The 22625-nt window shown below is 39.5% G+C and overlaps 1 protein-coding gene across 1 annotated transcript in view; it reads left to right on the top strand.

Moving 5' to 3' along the window:
• cfap58 (cilia and flagella associated protein 58) overlaps positions 1-22625 on the top strand; it is a 272272-nt gene that overhangs the window by 31820 nt on the left and 217827 nt on the right. The window contains exons 2-6 of the mRNA XM_073026872.1: positions 5398-5679; positions 13628-13776; positions 17516-17672; positions 18905-19099; positions 21569-21706. Of these exons, the coding sequence (XP_072882973.1) occupies positions 5398-5679; positions 13628-13776; positions 17516-17672; positions 18905-19099; positions 21569-21706 (921 nt within the window). The remainder of the gene's footprint in view (positions 1-5397; positions 5680-13627; positions 13777-17515; positions 17673-18904; positions 19100-21568; positions 21707-22625) is intronic.

Here is a 22625-nt window from a genome sequence, read left to right as displayed (position 1 = left end):
TAAATTTGCTGACGATACAACCATTGTTGGTAGAATTTCAGGTAGTGAGGAGAGGGCGTACGGGAGTGAGATATGCCAACTAGTGGAATGGTGCTGCAGCAACAACCTGGCACTCAACGTCAGTAAGATGAAAGAGTAAGGAAGGGTAAGATGAAGGAACACATACCAATCCTCATAGAGGGATCAGAAGTGGAGAGGGTGAGCAACTTCAAGTTACTCAGTGTCAAGATCTCTGAGGATCTAACCTGGTACCAACATATTGATGTAGTTATAAAGAAGGCAAGACAGCAGCTATACTTTATTAGGAGTTTGAAGAGATTTGGCATGTTAACAAATACACTCAAAAACTGCTATTGTACCATGGAGAGCATTCTGACAGGCTGCATCACTGTCTGATATGGAGGGGCTATTGCACAGGACCGAAAGAAGCTGCAGGAAGTTGTAAATCTCGTCAGCTCCATCTTGGGCACTAGCCTACAAAGCACTGAGGACATCTTCAGGCAGTGGTGTCTCAGAAAGGCAGTGTCCCTTATTAAGGACATCCAGTATCCAGGGCATGCCCTTTTCTCACTGTTATCATCAGGTAGGAGATACAGAAGCCTGAAGGCACACACTTAGTGAATCAGGAACAACTTCTCTCCCTCGGCCATCTGATTCCTAAATGGACATTGAAGCTTTGCACATTACCTCACTTTTTTTTAATATACAGTATTTCTGTTTTTGCATATTTTAAAAATCTATTCAATACACGTAATTGATTTACTTATTTATTATTATGTTTTATTTTATTTTTCTCTCGATGCTAGATTATGTATTGCATTGAACTGCTGCTGCTAAATTAACAAATTTCATGTCACATGCTAGTGATAATAAACCTAATTCTGATTCTGATTCAGCGTGTCCTACCTGACGAAAGAAATCTTGATATTTCGTCAATCCGAGATTCGACAAGAGAAAGAGACACGGGATGAAGTGTTGACTAGAAAAGATACGATAAATGAAAATTCTCACAGAGAAGAGCCTGAACTTAGAAGGTCTTCTAGACCCAGAGAAAAACCTTGAACTCTAACATATCCTGAGCTAGGAAATCCTATGGCAATAATAGTTCAGTCTCTTTTCCAAGCTCTGAATTTAGCTATTGTAGAGCCTCTTCCAGATTTCACAAATGTTGAACACCCCAAACCCATTACAGTGCAACCTGTAGCCGTGTGCAAAGGGACTTGCATAAATTCAAAGGGGGAGGATGTAACCCGGCTTAATTAAAACCAAAGATGTAATGTTAAAAATCTCCACCTGTGGAGGGATGAAAACAAGGTTCACTGAATTTAAAAGAAAGAACTTGGGGGGTAGAAAGTGAAGCAAGAATGAGGTATGGCTGATGCAGTGTGGGTAAGCGAGAGAAACGCAGCGAACTATTAGAAATTAAAAATATAAAACTGTTAAAAGTGGAAATAGTATTATGTATGTCTATTTTCTTGAAACCCTCATGGTGAAACCCCTGGAGGAATGATGATAGTGATAAAAGTTCTATTGAAGCTACGGCTATAACAAGCAGCAGGTGTAACAAGGCAATATCGGCAGAGACGAATGTCCAAGATCTCTACCATGAAACCAGTAATTAGTTCTGTTAAATCATACCAAGGAATTTGGTCAGGGTTTTTTTTTGCGTAAGTATTGTGAATCAACTTTCTGTGGATGATCAACTATTTCATCCAACAGAACAAGAACAAGATGGCGAGCCACCCAAGATGAAGAAGCAGCGTGGGAACAAAATGTTTCATGACATAGAGGATTTCATACGATCAGATGTGCAAGTTTATTTTCATTTGAAGGATCTGAATTTGATTTTCTGCAAGAACTAATTATTTTTGCAAAGACTTTGATTAGTTACTGAATGAGATTTACTTTGTTTACAAGTTGTGATGTTGGAGAATTGTGGTGAAAGGAACTGCATTGATACATAATTTCAGTTTATAGACAACATACTGACTGGAACTGAAATAGAAGTTAACCATAATACTTAAGAATAGGAATTAAATTAGTTTTCTAATTAACTAAAGGAAAAAGGGGAAAGGTTAGTCTGTAAAACTTTGAATAGGGACGAACACTAGATCTAATTAAAGAAATTGGAAGAACAAAAATTATTCTAATGAATATCACTGATTCTAACTAAACAGAAACTTGGTTTTTGTTGATATCTGAGATTTCAAACCTAACAGAATGTTGGAATTTTGAATTGTTCTTACTTATGTAAATATTTTCTATATCTTGTTTTTTTTATATAAACAAAACTTTCTTCCAGAAGTGTGTGTTTTCTACTCACTGCCTCCTTCCAATATCTAGAGCTTCTGATGGCTTACTAGCACCTAGTGTAGTGCTATGTAATTTGATTTTTCTCATACGGAGTGCGGTGACCAGTCACATGAGGTAGGACAAGTGCTACACAGGTGTTACAACAGGATAACACAAGTACACACAATTGACTCTACTGTTCACTCTAAGCACATTGTAGTGTCTCAAGGCTATATATATATATATATATATAATGTGTGTGTATATATGTATATATACATGTATGTATATATGTATGTATGTTTGAGTGTGTGTGTGTATATAATATGTACGTATCACTTTTCTCTAGTTAGCTACTATTATTTATACTTTATACTTCAAGTTTTGCTACAGAGCGTATGCACTTCCTGAGTCTAATATTTTAGATTTAGGAGAACAAGAATCAAAGGTTAACATAGTTGCACACTAGCTCTGTTGCTGTGCATTATAAAAGAGTTCAGTTGATCAGCACAGAACACTGGTACACCCTTGCAAATTTCTGGTCTTGGCATTGAATTCTGCCTTATCTAGAGTCAGGTGTCAAGTGTCAGTTATTTCTTCTACTTCTGAAAGAAATCTTTCTTATCTGGAGTCAGATGTCACATGTCAGAGATCTCTTTTACATCTGAATGAAATCTCTCTCAAGGGCTCAGCAACAATTCAGGGCTTGCTAAGTACTTTAGTCATTTGAATGTACCTTGTCCAGGTACCAGCTTACCGTGTTCTCACATAGTATTTTGATTTTAACTCTTCCATAATCAGACACTATAGTAAAACAGATAGCATCATCTTTACTTCTTCTCCACATGTTGGATGAGAGTACTGTCAACCTACATGCTCATCACCAAGGATATTCATGAATAAGTCCAGCACAGACTCAATAATAACAGGGGTTCCTCCTTCAACCTACATCACATCATTGATGGTCTGGGCTTATTAAGCTTTTCTGCTCTCTACTGATATTCATTTACTGATACTACATTAACATCCTTGAGGGCTTCTGTCAGCATTGCTTATGTTAAATTCTGGAATTCAAGTGACTTACAAATGGAGTATCAGTGATGGAAGAAGATGAAGTGGACGAACCTGGGGACGGCCTGCAGGTGCCAATGTAGCACATCATCCTCATGTTTTAAATGACTCTTTGATCAACTTGCCCTCCGGCACTAGAGCATAGTCGAGACTCAAGCGTTTTGTTATCAAAACTGGGATATACTGTATCTCACAAACTATTCTGTACCCGAATCACTGTTACATCTCTTTTCCTTTCGTTAACTTGAATAGCATCCTGTGCCGTGGTTTTCCCATCTCCCCTGCAATTTCTGGTCTCACCTGTATGGGCTACAAAAGTATTACCTGTTTGATAGGATGCTCCAGTGTTACTTTTCAGATCTCCATAAGTGCCCCAGACATGGTGCAGTTCATCAATTCCTCCCACTGACCAGCTCTTCAGTACTTAATCTAAAGGGTATGACTACTTCTGAAAAATACATCGAGCTAACTTTCCTCCTCCCACTACAGTGTCTGAATCTTTGACTCCAGCTCTTCAACTCCAAGCTGAACTTCTTGAATTTTAGACACTTAACATAGAACAGTGCAACACAGTACAAGCCCTTTGGTGCACCTTGTATTACCGACTTTTTATCCTATTCTAACATCAATCTAACCCTTCCCTCCCACATAGCCCTCCATTTTTCATTCATTTGTGTGCCTATCTAAGAGTCTCTTAAATACCCCACTCTGTGTAAAAACTCTCCTATCTGACACCCTCCTATACTTTATTCTTACTTACTGCCCATAATGCTGCTGACGTTTAGGCCAGCAATGGAAGTCCTCTGTCTTTGCCAGTGTTCAGGGCTTCCTTCATCATGTCAGTAGCTTCCTCTCAGTTTTGATCACTGTTAGTTATGCAAGTCCTGGATGGAGATTCAGGAATACCATCACATTCTGGTGCAGAAGGATGCTTCATTTAAGTTTCCATAATAATTTTGTTTTACCAGTTAGGGTAGTTATCCCTGAGCTGAATCCCCAAAGCTGAAGCACCGGTGCACCACTCTCAGTCTGGCCTCTATATTTTGACCTGTTTGGCATGGGTGATCCTACCAAGAGCCAAAGCATAAAGCCCTGACTCCAGCCAACATGGCTCTTTGGGTTATTGAGACACACAAGGCTCCAATCCAATGACGTTTGTGATCCTTTTGGAGGCTACTTCCCTCTAATCACCTTAAAAATTGTGACCTCTGTATAAGCCATTTCCACCTTAAGATAAAAGCACTGGCTGTCTACTCTATCTTTGCCTCTTATCATCTTCTATCCCTAATCGTGCTGAAGATATAGTCACCACAGAACACAATGATTTCCAACAGCTCCCACATACTTCATTTATCGAATTTATCTAATTTATTTAATCCTTTAAATATAAAGCCACATTATTGCTCTTGGTTCTCCATAGTACCTCACTCACCTAAGTTTACAGTCTGTGACAGATTTAGTAGGTTTCAAAGACACATACCCAGGTACCACAAGATCTGAGTCAGTTAACCAGTTCCAGTTTCTTACCTAATTACCTGGGAGACAAGCAGGCTACTAGCCTATCACTTTATGCTACTTATTTACCACAGAAAATGAAAGGTGTTATATAAATAAGTTCTTGTTGCTGGCAGGCTGGAGGCAGCCAACTGCCAAGTGAAGTTAATCAGGAAAAGCATTAAGAAATACCTAACATGGTGACATTTATGAAATAACACAAGAAAACAAAGATATAGATGCATCTTTTGAGCACATCAAATAAGCTGACTTCCTTGTGGCAGTATGATTTAAATGAAGAGCTTTAGGTTGCTCTTCTGGTCTTCCTTCCCGGGGTATCTGCATTTACAACATTATGGAAGTTCTTCATCCATAGATGTTAAGTTTACGCAATAAATTCCTAAAGATGGCAAATATATTCCAAGAGACAACTGGACATAATAATGAAGAGAGAACATGCTGATAATTGTTTCTGCTTGAATCGTGGATGTTTGTAAATAATCTAAAATGCTAATGTACTTTCCTGTTGCTCTTCTGCAGGAACAGGCAGAGAAGGGAATGAAGGAGGATAATGCCTTTGAAGCACTGGACCATGACGTTCAAGAGGTCCTTAATGAACTCATGGGAGATGAGGGACTTGAGAAATTTCGTGTTGAATATGAAAAGCTGCATCGGGCCCTCAAAAAATCTCATGAAAATGAAAAACGTTTGATGTCAAAGTGCAAAGAACTAAATGCTGAGATCATTGCAAATTCAGCTAAAATGACAACTGCTCTTAAACTTTCACAAGATGACCAGTCAACTATAGATTCTTTAAAACAGGTGAGTTTTTTTTACTTTTCTTTATGTTGGAATGTGATGGTACCTGTGCGGATTCTAATTTTCAGCAGTTAGAAAGTACCCAGAAATTGACACATTCCCCTTGTACATAAATTATTAACCAGGATGAGTTTTTTTTGTTTGAAAGATTGCCATTGGCCTATTTCTCCAGGTGTTCAGATTTTATATATCACATTATCATCGTTGTTCCTCCGAGTTGCACCATATGCGGTAAAACTCTGATAATGTGTCATCCTATTGTTCAGAAATTCTAAGGTACTGTACAACATCTGGTTCATTCATTAGTTCAGAAAGTGAGCCAGCCCTCTAGAGTCCAAGTGGGGTAGGGGAACTCATGAGCTTCCATGTCTTGAACAGTAAATATAGGCAAGAAGTCTTTTCCATGTCTCCACACAATGAGTTCCACACTGCATTTTAAGGGACCTACTCTTTCCCTAGCTACACTTTTGCTCTTAATATATTTATAGAATCCTTTAGATTCTACTTTATCTTACTTGCCATCTGGTGTCTTTTAGCTCTCATGATTTCCTTCTTAATTGTACTCATGCATCCTTTATATTCCTCAAGGGAATCATTTGATTCCAGCTGCCTATACCTGACATTTGCTTCCTTCTTTACTGTGACAAAAGCATCAATCTCCCTCATCTGTTGAAGTCCCTACTGTTGCTAGCCTTATCCTTCACTCTTACAGTAACATGCTGGTCCTGACTCTTCTGATCTCAATTTTAAAAGCCTCTCATTTGTCATATGTCCCTTGACTGGCAGACTGCTACTTCCAATCAACTTTTCTGATGTTTTAGTCAGTTTGCAGCTGGAGTTTGACCCCACAGCTTTTGTCCATGGTATCTCCTGTTCAAGATGGCATCAAACTGCAAGGCCTGTCAAGATCCATGAGACCATAAGATATAGGAGCAGAATTGGGCCATTCAGCCCTTCAAGTCAGCTCCGCCATGCCATCATGGCTGATCCCGATCCCACTCAACCCCATACACCTGCCTTCTTGCCATAACCTTTGATGCTCTGATCAATCAGGAAACTATCAATTTTCGCTTGGCCTAGTCTTGGCCTTGGCCTTGGCCTTGGCCTAGTCTTGGCCTCCACAGCTGTCTGTGGCGTTCCACAGAATCACTACTGTATGGCTAAAAAAAAATTCATCCTTAACTCTGTCTTAAAAGGCCGCCCCTCAGTTTTGAGGCTGTGTCCTCTAGTTCTGGATACCCCCACCATAGGAAACATCCTCTCCACATCCACCCTATCTAATCCTTTCAACATTCAGTAGGTTTCAATGAGATTCCCCCCCACCCACCCCACATTCTACAAAATTCCAGTGAGTACAGGCCCAAAGCTGTCAAATACTCCTCATATGTTAAACCCTTTATTCCCAAATCACCCTCGTGAACCTGCTCTGGATTCTCTCCAATGACAACATGTCCTTTTTGAGATATGGGGCCTAAAACTGTTGGCAATACTCCAAGTACAGCCTGACTAGTGTGTTATGAAACCTCAGCATTATCTCTTTACTTTTACATTCTATTCCCCTTGAAATAAATGCTTTCTTTACCACAGACTCAACCTGTAAATTAACCTTCTGAGAGTCCTGCACAAGGACTCCTAAGTCCCCCTTCACCTCTGATGTTTGAATCTTCTCCCCATTTAGATGATAGACTGCACTACTGTTCCTTTTACCAAAATGCATTATCATACATTTCCCAACACTGTATTCCATCTGCCACTATTTTGTCCATTCTTCCAATTTGTCTAAGTTCTGCTGCAATCGCAGTGCTTCCTCACCACCACCTATCTTCGTATAATCTGCAAACTTTGCCAAAAAGCCATTATTCAAGTCGTTGACAAACAATGTGAAAAGTAGCAGTCCCAATACTGACCCCTGAGAAACACCACTAGTCACTGGTAGCCAACCAGAAATGCCCCTTTTATTTCCATTCACTGCCTCCTGCCTGTCAGCCATTCCACTACCCATGCCAGTATATTTCCTGTAATGTCATAGGATTTTATCTTGTTAAGCAGTCTCATGTATGGCATCTTATCACATGCCTTCTGAAAATCCAAGTAAATAGATAGATAGATAGATAGATAGATACTTTATTCATCCCCATGGGGAAATTCAACTTTTTTTCCAATGTCCCATACACTTGTTGTAGCAAAACTAATAACATACAATACTTAACTCAGTAAAAAATATGATATGCATCTAAATCACTATCTCAAAAAGCATTAATAATAGCTTTTAAAAAGTTCTTAAGTCCTGGCGGTTGAATTGTAAAGCCTAATGGCATTGGGGAGTATTGACCTCTTCATCCTGTCTGAGGAGCATTGCATCGATAGTAACCTGTCGCTGAAACTGCTTCTCTGTCTCTGGATGGTGCTATGTAGAGGATGTTCAGAGTTTTCCATAATTGACCGTAGCCTACTCAGCGCCCTTCGCTCAGCTACCGATGTTAAACTCTCCAGTACTTTGCCCACGACAGAGCCCGCCTTCCTTACCAGTCCCTCTTCTTAATGCTTCCTCCCCAACACGCCACCACAAAGAAGAGGGCGCTCTCCACAACTGACCTATAGGGCATCCATTGCTTCTCCTTTGTCCACCCTGCTTGTTACTTCCTCAAGTAACTCTTAACAGATTTGTCAGGCAAGATTTCCCTTTACAGAAACCATGGGTAACTTTGACTAATTTTGCCATTAGTCTCCAAGTACCCTGAAACCTCATTGTTAATAATGGACTCCAACACTTTCCCAACCATTGAGTTTAGGCTAACTGACCTATAATTTCTTTTCTTTTGCCTTCCTCCCTTCTTAAACAGTGGAGTGACATTTGTAATTTTTTTGTCCTCCAGAACCATACCAGAATCAAATGATTCTTGAAAGACCATAACCAATGCATCTGCTATCTCTTCAACAACCCCTTTCAGAACTCTGGGATGTAGTCCATCTGGTCCAGGTGATTTATCCACCTTAAGACCTTTCAGTTTGCCCAGCACATTTTCCTTGTAATAGCAATAGGACTCAGTCCTGCTCCCTGACACTCATGGATCTTTGGCACACTGCTCCCTCTCTTGCGATCCGACACCAATCTGATTTTCCCTATCCCCTTTCATATTGATGTCTCCCATTACAATTGTGGCATTATCCTTATTACATGCCTTTTCCAGCTTGCTTTACAATCTCAATTCTGGTCATGGCTCAGAATTGGAAAATAAATTTGTAGGGATGGTTTATGGGTTCAGTGCAGGCATTTAGGCGACAAGCAGGGGTTTGGAACAGAGATAAGAGGGAGTTAGAGGCAGTAAATGAAGAGTCAGGGGCTGAAGCTGATAATCAGACTGCAGGTCTGAGCATTCCATGGTAGAAGGCCAATGATCCCTTTGGTCAATGATAAAGGTCAGAGGTCCCTCCGGATAAGGGCTGGTGATCCTCTTTGGGATGGTCAGTCAGTGGTCAAGGCCTACGTAAGTCTGGTGGTTGAGGCTCAGAGGTTGAAGCCAGGGGTCAAAATCCAGGGATTGATGGATGAATCCAGAGGTCGAGGCCTGAAGGTCAAAATCTCTGGTACATCCAATCCATGGAAAGTAGTTTGGAGACCCGATATCTATGAGACTGAGACCAAGGACCCAGAGGTGGTGTGTCCTGGATTTGGAGGCCTGCCTGTGTGTGTGAATGGCTGGGTGGAAGGGTACGAAGGGGCTTGTTCTGCTGTTGTTGTTGCTTGTGTTTTGTTATGTTAGTGCCAGAGAATGTGGCTGCCCCCAGCAGAAATGGAACATTTTACTGTATGCTTCAATACACATGTGATAAATAAACAAATCTCGAATCTGAATTTCTGTATTTTTCACTCCCTTTAAACTCACTGGGTTCACTGCAAAATTTATTATTCTACTGCATAACATGTAAAACAATAAAATAAAAGTGTGTCTGGCTGTTAATAGGAGTAACATCCCATAGTCCAGAATATTTGCTAGTCCAGTACCAACAGAATCCCAGGGTGCTGGATTATCAGAGTTTTATTAACTAGGCAGTCAGGAAATGTTTCAAAGTAATGTGCATTGCTGGTGGAGAGGGAAATGTCTTTGAAGTTCAAGTTATGTTGCAATGTTTGCACATGAATAAATAATGATGAGATTGCACAGTGTTAATAAAAAGGGGAATCATATGAGTAATAAGGAAGAGTTTCATCTTACCTTTTAATTTACTCAGACAAATACCCTAGAATATTGCATCATTCCCCTCCTAATCATGGTTGTTAATGGAAATAAGTAAGTGTGGGTATTTTTGCAGAGACTAAGATCGACTAGAAGCAGTATGTTCCAATGGATGTCCTGGTGATGTGCTATGTTCACTGAATTGTGTTAGCACCTCCTCCTTTCTACTTTAGTTTCCCAACACTTTTCAACTCTGTTGACCAGGACCTATCGGCACTCCGAACCACACCACCTAACATCGTACCTATTTAACCCGAGCCTAATCACGGGACAATTTACAATGACCAGTTAACTGGCGCACTTTGGACTGTGGGGGAAAAACCCATGCGATCCATGGGATGATGTACAAATTCCTTACAGAGCCAGAAATAAACTCCAAACTCTGATGCCCCAAGCTGTAATGATATCATGGTGCCACTCTGCACACTAATTATTTTATCTTGTACTACTCCTGTAATGAACTGATCTGTGTGGACAGTATGCAAGACGTTTTTCACTTTATCTTGGTTCATGTGACAATAATCAATCAATTTACTTGTGGAATCATAGAACGTGGTACAGCTCAGGAATGGGCCCTTTGGGCCACAATATCTGCACCAAATATGATGCTGAATTAAACTAAATCTCTTCTTCCTGCACATGATCCATATCCCTCCATTTATGTGAATACCAGCCTCTTAACTAGGACTACCATAACTGCTTTCATCTTCCTTTTACATTGTTGGACACTGATGTGAGGAACACCATGTCTAGAATGTGAATCTCTTTAAGAAAGTGCAATCATATCTGGGTATAGATGTCCTGAAGGGTCTTGGCCCGAAATGTTGACTGTTTCAGATGAAGGGTTTCAGCACAAAATGTCGATTGCTTTTGCTGAAAGTTTACTCTTTTCCATAGAGTTCCTCCAGCACTTTGTGTGTGTTGCATGGATGTCCTGAAGCCAGCTACAAGTGCAGAGAATGAATGTCGGAGACATATTTGATCTTCAAATATATTTCCTGACTTGCAAGTTTTTAAAGAAATTTCCAAAAGATCTTGCAAGATAATTGATTTGAAATGTTCATTCAAGTCCTCCAACCTTTCCCACTAAAAATAGTAGAATCACCTACAGCTTCAATATACTTCCCATTCCTGCTACACAATGCCCTGGGCAAGGTAAAAAAAAAAATCAGAGGAATCTCGATTTTCTCCTCGCCATACTTTTTTGTATTATGGTGATGTTTTTTGTGTTGCTGATTTTTTTTGTGAGCTGTGATCAGCATAGAAATCAATAATGAGCTAGTGTATGGATAGAGAAACAGGGCAGCACAGTGGCACAGGCAGAGCTGCTACCCCAGAACATGATCCTGACGTCCACTACTGCCTGTGTGGAGTCTGCACTTTTACCCGTGACCATCCGATTTCCTTCAACACCCCAAGTATGTGCCATATGGTAGGTTAATTGATCAATGTAAATTACTCATTCTGGGTATCGGAATGGTTGAATTTGGGGAAAGTGAGAAGAATAAATTTGGATTAGTGCAGGATTTAACGTGATTGATAGCTGGTTCAGACTTGGTGGGCTGAAGGGCCAGTTTCCATTCTGTATGACTCTATAATGATAGTGTCACAGGTAGGTCTCAGAGAATCAATGAACCTTGGGTAAAATGTGTATGTTAATAAGTGATACAGTAGTGTACAAATATTTGTGCTATGTGTACTATTATAATAATGTGTGACACAATTGAGCAATTACACATAATTATATTGTAATTAATTAGATAATTACATGAAGATTACGTTTTGCAGGGCTACCAGATAACATCAGGAATAGGATTAACTAAATTGCTCTCACATAAAAATGGATATTGCTAAATGGTGGGTAAATGTGAAGCTCTCATTTACAGGCCACACTGCTTTGTTATTCATGTACACCATACCAACATGTTACTGAGATTATGTCCATGTAATCAGTAGACTGTGTACAGTATGTGAAATGTACTGTGTGTCACAATATAGTGTGCTCATTGCTACTGGAATTTACAATGCCTCACTCCATTCCTGTGGATGTGCACTGTGGTGAGATGTACTGTCAGTGGATATATTGACCATCTGTACTGGAATGTCACCATATACAGTCCTGAGACTGAATTTTCTTGTGGGCATACTCAATAAATCCATAATAGAACAATAACCATAATAGATTCAACTGGGCTTTCAGTCAGTGCGTAAAAGACAACAAACTGCAAATACAAAAAGGAAAAAGTAAATAAGCATTAAATATAAGAATATGAGATGAAGAGTCCTTGAAAGCGAGTCCAAAGGTTGTGGGAATGCTGCAGTGATAGGGCATGTGAAACTCAGTGAAGTTATCTATACCCTTTGGTTCAAGACTCTGATGGTTGAGGGATATTGTATTGCTTTTGTTGAAACCTATCATTAAAAACACATGGGCTGACAATATTGAAGCTACTTGCACTTCCCCAAGCTTAGGTTATATGATAAAATCTTTATAATTATCAGCAAGTTGAAGACATAGCTGACATGTATAGGCCTTTCTGCTTTGGACTTAGAAGAATGACTTGTCAAGCAATTTCAGAAGGTAATTAACAGCTAATTGTGATAATGTGTAAGCCAGGGAGTAAGTTCAGCAGATTTCTTTCCTTAGCCTTATGGGGGTTCAAAGACATTATTTTTATACCAAAAACACTCGAGATTCTGAAGATGCTGGAAATCCAGAGCAACATGCACAAAATTCTGAAGGAACGGAGCAGTTCAAGTAGTATCTATGGAGAAGAATAAATATTCAGTATTTTGGTCCGAAACCCTTCGTCATGACTCATCATCAGGACAATTAATTTGGTATTTCTATATGAAGTTAATTACAAAGTAGTACCAGATGTCTGTTTGCTAATTAGTAAACTGAATTCATATTATAAAACTGCCATGGTGAGATTTGAACTCACATTTTCTGGATCCTTCCATTAGAGATCTAGATTTCCAAAACAGTGCCATAGATCCAATGTACTTTTAACTTCTCCCGATGCTTAGTTACCTTAGGTTAATTATACTATAAAATAGCACCACATGTTATTTGGATGAGGGAAAGAGCAAAGTCTTCATACACTTAAATGTTCCAATTTTTGGACAGGCACGTTAAAAAGCCACATAGACAGGTGCCCTTAGTATGTGGAGTCATTATTTCTTTGTGGGTGGGAAATGTGGATGTAGCTGTGAGACAGAATGGATCAATTATTTCCCCAGGCAATAAATCAATCAGAGTGTTTCTCTGATTGACAATGCTTCATTGATGACAATGCTTCATCAAAATTGGATATGATTCTTCTGTTTCTCTTTCAGTAGGTGTTTCTGATCTACTGGATTTATCCAGTATTTTGTGTTTTTATTTCAGTTTTCCAGCATCTGCACCTTTTAATGTTCAATAATACACTCCTTTATCATTTTTGCCAAAACATTTCCTTCACTAGTTTCTAGCTGTGATATGTGATTTTGTGCCAAGAATATGAGTTAGAAAGTATGTTCACTAATTCATTTATATCATCTGCAATAAACAAGTGAGATTTATTCCATTAACATTAATAGTACTCAGCACAATTCGAGATCCATGTACAGTAACATTTCCTTTCATTAATAAAATGAAAAATGAATTACCCACTTCAAATTATGAATGCTTCAGCTGATTTTGTTCTATATATTTTTATTGAAATAAATAGGAGATTGAAAAAGCTTGGAAAATGGTTGATTCAGCTCTTGAACAGGAAAAACAAGGAAAAGAAACCATCCGCTCCCTGAAGCAAGAAATTAGTAACCTAACCAGGCTGGTGGATCAAGGTGCTGGACTTTCATTGGGTCAAGAGAGCAGGTAATATTTTTCCTCTTTTCCACTTTACTTTTTTCTCTGGAATTTCATTATGTATACCTATCCTTATGTTGTTAGTGTGATATGTGTGACAGCTTTACCTTAAACTGGATAATTTTAGCTTCAGGGTTTAGGGAATCAACATTGTGATTAGGTACAAAAATCAGGTGGTCAATTCTCCGTTCATTTTACACTACTGACTCAGATTAAAATAATTACTGACCTCATTCTTACTTGGATGACGCTGTCCAAAATTAGGTGTCATTCTAGGCTGAATTTCCAAAGTGTCATAACACTGGTAGGATCTCCCACACAATAGATGATGTTCAGATGCAATATATCCTGGCTGTGGTAGATTGTGTCAGAAAACCGGTAGGCTTTTCCGTCCCGCATGATAACAAAGAACAGACTTAAATGAGCAACCTTATATAAACAACTGTATTACATTATGTAGAATCACTTTTATGCAGCAGGTGCTCGACATTCAAATGCAGGAACTGTGGTTTCTTTTGAACATTCCCTCAGCAGGAACCAAAAATAATGCCTACACCTATCACTGGGGCTATGTTTTCTAACATTGATTTGGAATTCTGAAATACTGAAACTTCACACACAATATAGTTCAAATAGCAATTGAGCCATTTATGCCCATACAAATATCTGTCTACAAGCTTTGAATAATCTTCTGTAACTTTTCAGTGCACTTCACTTAAGAAAATATTATTAAACTGTTCACACAGACCATTCCTGCATATTTCAAAATCTGCTAGCTAATTACATTACAGTGTTTTCTGAAGGTTGGCTGCAAAGGATGTAAAGTGCAGCCTACTTTGAGGCCCTCTGTTGGTCAGGCTAGACCATGGATATTGCATCCTAGCTGTCTAAGTGATACGATATGGAGAGCAAGTTGTTGCCCATGCAGCAGGCTCCCCCTATCTACATAGCTGATGAATCCAAAGAAACGACAGGGACTGAATCACGTTTGGCATCAGCGGCATCACAGAAGTTGCCAGTCTGCGTTGAACTCAATGTAGGGCTGCCTTAGGGAGCCCACTCTGGACTTTTACTCTGGGTTTCCTCCAAAAACCTTCCCCATGAGTAGTTATATCTGCAAGGCAGCAGAGGATTGAGATCAGTGTTTTCCTTCTCCATGGCTGACAAGCCCCATGTGCCCAAAGCAACTGCTTTTAAGTCACCAGTAAGCTGCATTTGCTCTTTCTCCTGTCAGTAGAAATGGTTTTGTTGGGCTTAGTAACTTTTTGATAAGCACGCCCCTGGGGGCAGTTGATGGGTAGTGGGAACTTATTCCCACTAACCCCCTCCCCCCAGCCAGGAGAACCTTAAGGAACCTTAATTATTTTGAAACCTGCTAACTGATAATGAATGCATCATTAGAAGGGATGTGTAGGATCTTTCTGATTTTAAATCAATTTAGAATTTATACCTGGGATTGACGTGATTTTTTAACATTTGCTGAAACTTGAAAGGCATGTCAAAGAATACAACACCAAAACACAAATATTTGGTTTGTTACCTTCAAATTTAAGTTGCCTGAGAAAGGCAGTAAATCACTGTCAAGACTGAAAAACTAATGCAAGTTGTATGTCAAAAATAGAGAACTGAAAGTAAAATAAAACTGAAATGTGGGGAAAAGTCACCTAATGGTGGCACGGTGCTGCAGCAGGTAGTGCTACTTCCTACAGCTCCAGCAACCTGGATGTGAACTTGTTCTTGGTGCTGTTTGTATGAAGTTTGGATGCTCTCCCTATGTCAGCAGGGCTTCCCCTACATTATAAAACTCATTAGTTATGTGGCAAAATAATCTAAGGGGAATTAACTGGAAAGTGGGAAAGAAATAGTTGCAAGATCCTGGGAAAGAAGAAGAAAAGACTGATGGTGTTGCTCTGCCTAGGGATGGCATGGACCGATGGACTGAATAGCCTCCTTCATAAAATATAGCACGTAGAACAGTACAGTACAGGAACAAGCCCTTAAACCCACAATGTTATGTCAAAATAATTAAGGTAATGATTCCTAACTAAACTGATCCCTTCTGCCTGCCCATGATCCACATCCCTCCATTCTTGTCAAATTCCTGTGCCAATCTAAGAGCATCTTAAACACCTCTATTGTATCTGCCTCCACTACCACGAAGGGATGATCAGTGTTGAATTATATAATATGTCATTAACAAAATTCAACTGCTCATAATTCAAATAATGGGAACATTCAGAGAAGGTGCATAAGTTATGGGCATTGTCTTTCAGATCAGATTGGCTTATTTCTTTGTAGGATGAAAATAGAGCATCTTTAACAACTTAACAATTTTGCTTCTCCATTGTTGGAGGTGGGTGCCAGATTTACTGTAGATATATTTGAAAAAAAAAATTGACATGAGCTGGCCCAAGGCTAGTGCTGTGTGTGAACTGACACCATTTAGAGACTCAAGCTGATTGAGAACTCAATTTAAAATGATTATAGGTTATCATGACTTTTGTATTGAGAACATTACATTCTCCTTAATCTCGATCTTTGCAGGAGGAGCATATTGTCTGATAGCTTTAACTGTCTAGTGAAAGTCACTGTACAGTATGTGAATACTGTATCATGTAGAGTGCCAAAAGGTAGTGGTGCATTAAGGTTGGAAGAATATTAACAATAATACATTATACATGATATATCATGGCAACAGTTTTCCATGGAGTAAGAAGGAAGAGTGGGATATGTCTGCTTCTGTTTTCCATCATTAAATTGCTTCTCTATTTTCACCCTCTGACAATCATTATGGAGTATGGAAAGCTCCTAGGGGTACCCATTGATCAGCCTATTCATAGGTGTACAGCTGAGGTTGCTACCATCTGGATCCCCCAGGTATCTTTTCGAACTGAAGGTTGAAGCCGATAAAACCGGATGAAATATTGTTATCAAAGCTATTTGATTCATTTCTAATTGACCATTTCAAGGAAGCTGAATAGGATATTACGCTATCATGCAGGGATCTGTACATTGTTTTATCAATCCTTAAGTGGCCTTGCTCATTATATTTATCCAGTTCTATAGAGGTGCCTGACGGGTAGTGCATGAGAAGCTTACCAGATATAAATGTCATCGTTTCCTTAGCTACACCACATTAAGACTGGCTTCACAAAATTATACTGATGAGAATATTTTAGAAAATTGGTGGACTACTTTCATGCAATCTTCTGCTGTTAGGTACTGGCAATGATTTTTTGTTATTGGTTACCAGGTAGTAAATTTTATGCTGTAAGTTCATATTTTTATTTTATTTTCCCTTACGGCATAAAAGGAGGCTACAGAGCCATTCAGATCATACAGAGAAATCCTATTCCCTTACTAATTTTCCTATAACTTATTGTTCCTTCATTCCTATTAACTTCCCTCAGATCTGCAGCAGTAAGTTTACCTATCAACCCACGCAACCTTTGATATGGAGAAAATCAATGTACCCAGGGGAAATTCACACAGTGACAGGAGGATCATACAAACTCCACACAGACAGTAATAGAGATTGGAATTGAATCTAAATTGCTAGAGTTGAGGCAGCAGCTCTACTGGCTGTGTCACTTCATTGTGCATCAATAAATTACATGAGAATGGAATATCTGAGAACATTATTTTGATCCTGGTTTGTCAAACTATATTCAAGATCACAACTTAAAAAAACATTGAATATACTTTATTCCTCTGAGTATTGGGAAGAAATGTGTTTTTCGTTGTACAGTGTGAACAATCTGCTGAAAATCCAAGAGCAGCTAACAAAAGAGAAAGATGAACTACTCAAGGAGGTTGTTACTTTACGTGAAAAGGTGGCAGAAATGGCAACCCGTGAGCAGGAATTGGATCATCTTAAAGCAGAGTCTGATCAGAATATGGCACAGGTTGGTAATCTTTTGTTTCTGATCCTTTTCAGTCCACGTCTTGAACTAGTTTGGTGAATTCCCTGCAAAACGTTGTTGTGTATCATTGCCGCTATCTTATTTATTTATTTTTGTATTTGCAAAGTTTGTCGTCTTTTTGCACATTGGTTTCTTGTCAGTCTTTGTGTACAGCCTTTCATTGATTCTATTGTATTTTGTTTTATTGTGAATGTCTGGAAGAAAATGAATCTCAGGGTTCTATATGACATTGATGATAAATTTTGTTTGAGCTTTGAACTTTGAAAGCACACATCCTTTACCTGTGAGCCCAACCCTGAATGTTGATAGATTATTTAATGACTGGTGTCTGGCTCCTTAGGGCAGCAAAATCTGGAGCTGCTACCAGACTCAAGTGTCAACAGCATAGGATATGACCACCAGTGCATTTCCAATATTAATATTGCAGTATTCACACGTGGAAGATAGTGATGTGTGAAAATTTGGAGGGGATGGGCTGGGCACTCACTACCACTGAAAAAGAAACTCAAAGCAGCTCATGAAAAAGAACAGCAAGGGGATAAATGTCTGCAAATCCACAAGCCCACTGGAGACTGAAGGCCAAAGTCAGCCTGTCCTGGAGTGAGAGCACTGCATATGTACACGGGTGGAAAGGTGAGTGTGAGGGAGGAATAGGGCTTGTTTTGATGTTGCTTTGCTTTGTCACTTGGTATGTTCTGTATAGTTGTGTACTAATTTGTTCTGCCAAGTGTGGTAGGCTTGCCATGTTGTCCCTGGAATGTGTGGCTAAACTTGCAGGCTGCCCCCAGTCATCCTTGAGTGTGTGTTGGTGGTTAACACAAACAACACATTTTACTGTATGTTTCAATATACTTGTGATACATAAATCTGACACTGAATCTGAATTTCCAAAGAGGGCCATAAAAAAATGTGATGATTACTGGGGAAATCATCACCACTGACTGGATGTAGGCTAGGAGGAATAGAAAAGTGATCACTACTTCCTTGTGTAACACAAATGATGCATTTCACTGTGTTTTAACATGTACATGTAATAATAAATCTAAATCTGAAATCTGAATTCTTTGTGATATGTTACCATGTCATCTAAATAGATTCAAATTTATGTGATTCTTAAAGACAACTTGTATGTCTTCCGCAGACATTTTCCTCCAAATGTTAATGCATGTTTATTTCAATACCCATCATCCAATGTCATTCCTTTTTGACCGTAGCTCCAGCATGATATACAGATGCGAGAGAATGAGATTGCCCGGGAGGTTCGACGGAAGGAGAAACTGTCTAAAGAACTGACACGCATGAAGGGAGAATTGGATGAAAATCAAGCTGAGATCAAGTCATTGATGGCACAGCAGCAGAAGGGCAAAGATGAACATCAAAAATTGGATCTCCAGCTGAAGGAACAAAAGGTAAAATGGTTAACTGCACCTTGACCTTCAGATCAAAAATCCAAACATAGAGGAAATGAAAAAGGGATTTTTGTTTTTACTGTAACTTTGGCATGGATGCAGTATCTTCATGGGCAGGGACCCAACACTAGCATTACTGTACAATAGATAAATACAGATCAATGCCCCGTTAGTGAAACCATCTGGAAAGAAGGATCTCACATCAGTAATTGACTGTACTGTAAACACAGCTGGTACAAAACCTTGCCAAAAAGGTAAGCTTTTGAAGTTCAATAAAAATCCCTGTGGCTTTCTGTGCCACTATCTACAAATTAATAATTGAGAAAAGCTGAATTTTCAGTGACAAAAATGTACTGGCTGAGAGGTTAGTAATTCGTGCAGCCCCTTGACAACATCTAAATGGAGCCGTGAATTCTCCACTGTGGTTCAAAAGGAGATAATTGATTACATTGTGGTAAACTACTTTGTTCCTGTCTCCTATAACTTCTCTGGATTCCTTCCACTTCACTGACTTTTTTCTTTCCCTACAGGAACTCTTCCCCACTCTTCACCTTCCCTCTGTAGATTATTCTCTTTTCTTGCTGCCCTACATGGAATATCTCCTCTTTCCTGCAATGATTCCCTTCCTCTCCCCTCCAAGGACTCTCCACTTTCCCACTCAAGTGATCTCTCTTCCTCAGACCCTCCTTCCTCTCTCTCCATCATTTCTCCTGTCATGGAGTTTTCCTTTCCTCCATTTCTTACCCATTCCCCACCAAGGCCACTTCCTTCCTACTTACCTCATGGATTCTCCATCCAACGATGCTCTCTACACCCGATTCCAAGTCACACTTCTGTGTCTCTCTAACACACTGTCTGCTTTTCTCACACCTACAGACCTTCCATCCCTTCAAGGGCCCTCTCCTCCATATCTCTCTTTTCTATGCTTGTCCACTCTATGGCTTCTTCTTTGCTCCTTTCCTTCGACCTTCTCTTCTTGTCTCCTATCTGCTCCTCTTTTATTTTCTCACTGCCTCACAATGTTTCCCTTTCCAAGCCCATCCATGGAGTGTCCAAGGGTTCTCTGTTCTGCTTCTGTCTCTCACTGAGGACTTTTCGATTTGCACCACTGACCCTCCCCACCCCTCTCTCCATGGATTCTGCTCCCTCTCCCTCCCCTCCACATGCCATCCCATCCTTTCCATAGATGTTCACTTTTTCTCCCACCCATCCATTTTTGCATTTCTTCCCCTCTGTCCACCTTTCCTCTCTTCCAAAGACCCTGTTCACTTTGAAAGACACTCCCTCCCTGTTCTCCGTCCTCCCTTTCATTGGCACTCTATTATCCACCTCTTTTGACACTCTTGTCCTCCTCTGACATTTTCCATCCTCCTCTTCCTTTGCCTCTACTCCCCCCTCTCTTGCATAGACACCCTCTTTCTTTCCAAGTATATGGTCTTCTCCTCCACAGATTATCATCCCTTCTCCATAGCCATCCTTCCTCTCCATGATCTCTCTCTTTGTCTCTTCTCCATGTGTTCGCCTTCCTTGTGCTCAGTGGATACTCCATTCTTTTCCACTCAATAATCTCCTGACTTGTTTTTCTTTCTAGCTTTTTTCCCTACCTTTCCCTCTTGTCCTCAGTCTGTTTCTTTGCAATTGTACAATCTGCCACTTGCCCCCTCCCTTTTATCATAAATGTATAGTGGAGGTAAGGCTGTTCCAAACAATCGGGCACCTAATTAACAATGTCTGAGTCTTCATTTGGAATTTATTAATGTTGGGCTATAAGCATCTTCCATCCAAAAAAAATTATAAGCATGCTCTTTTTATGTGAATTCTATGTGCAAAATTGAGGGATTTCCTTTATTACTGTATTTACCTGGCTATTCATTTCCTTAGATACTGCCTGACTTGCTGAGTTCCTCCAACGTTCTGTGTGTGTTGCCCTCGATTTCAGATTTCAGGCATCTGCAGAATCTCTTAGGTTAGGGATTCACTTTTCTGCTTTTGACCAATATTTTGTTCTTATTGGTAGTTAGAGAGCATAACTTATTTTATTCAGACCTGGTAATGCATGCCAGTGAAATCACTGAAAGGTATTCTGTGCAGCCTATCTGTCACTTTTCCAATTTTGACTATAAATCCTAAAACACCAAATACAGAAAATGACCATCTGGCCATTAAATCACTGTTGGATTTAGAATGAGATTGACAAGTAGGTTCCAATTCATTGAGGTTTCATGCTGTGGCTTCATGCACAGAGTGATGAGAGGAACAAGTTCAATTTATAACTAAAAGCAGAAAAACTTTCATCATAATGCTTTGAAACGAATTAGAATTTGTATAACAGATGCAAATGCCCAGCCTCCTTCAGTATCTAGTCCTCTTTGCTATTAATTAAAGTCTATTATGCAAAAAATCTTATCTCTGTGTGTCAAATATAATTTCAGTTACTTTAAGTAATGGTTATTCTTTTTCCTTCAACAGATTTTGAATGAAAGAGCGTCAAAGGATTTGGAGTTACTTAACCAAAAATTTCTCAAGCTGCAACAAGAAAATGAACAACAAATTATGATCACTGACCAGCTGACAGTCGAAAATCAACAGAAGCTGATGGACCTTAAAGTATGTATTATTTCCTCTCCCTTTTATAAATTAAATAAACTATGTTGCCCCTTTCCAAAACATGTTCTCATAAGGATGGACAAAATTTGTACTGGCATTCTGAAGTACTGAGAGAGTCCTGATTTGTTAGGGGTGCAGTCCCTGAGTCATTTTTTAAATTGAGGCCCATTGTGCTCTATTTGACTGGATACAAAATATTCATTACTATTATTCTGAGAAAGAGTAGGGCATTTCTCCTTTTTTTAAACTAATTTTAACCAATGTTGTTTATATAGGAACAAGTTGATCATGCTCCTACTTTGTTACAGCGATGGCAGTTCAAAAGTTATTCAGTTAGCTGTAGAATATTTTGGGAAAGGGTATAGTGAGGAAGGACACAATATTAATGACAACCTTCATTTTGTTACTTAGCCAGACCATGGGAATCGTAGCTTCTCATTTAAACTGAGGTGAACATTTAACCTATCTACTCTTCAAATGCGCCGAAAGAAATTAGGGATTTACGGAGAGGGTGGCCAGTTGTACATAGAGCCAATACAGATTTGATAGGCTGAATGGTGTTTATCCTCATTGTGACTATTTTCTGATTTATTTCAAAGACTGTCTACTTCCTCCTCTTTTAAGTTTAACAACTTTGTTCTACCGCAACCTGTTCTTGGTGGGGGGGGGGGGGGGTGTGACACAGTAGCATAACAGCTAGCATAAAACTTCACAGTGGCACCAGTCTGAGTTTGGTCACAGCCACTGTCTGCAAGCAGTTTGTACATTCTGTCCACGACTGCATGGGTTTCTCCTGGGTAGTCCCACATTCCAGTGACATACGGGTTCAACTTAGTAAGTTGTGGGCATGGTATATTGGCACTGGAATCACATTGGGAGTTGTGCGCTGCCTCTGAACATCCTCAGATTGTGTTGGTTG

This window comes from Hemitrygon akajei, chromosome 23 (genome assembly GCF_048418815.1).
Source record: "Hemitrygon akajei chromosome 23, sHemAka1.3, whole genome shotgun sequence".
Classification (NCBI taxonomy): Eukaryota; Metazoa; Chordata; class Chondrichthyes; order Myliobatiformes; family Dasyatidae; genus Hemitrygon; species Hemitrygon akajei.
This window is presented reverse-complemented; position numbering and strand designations above follow the sequence as displayed.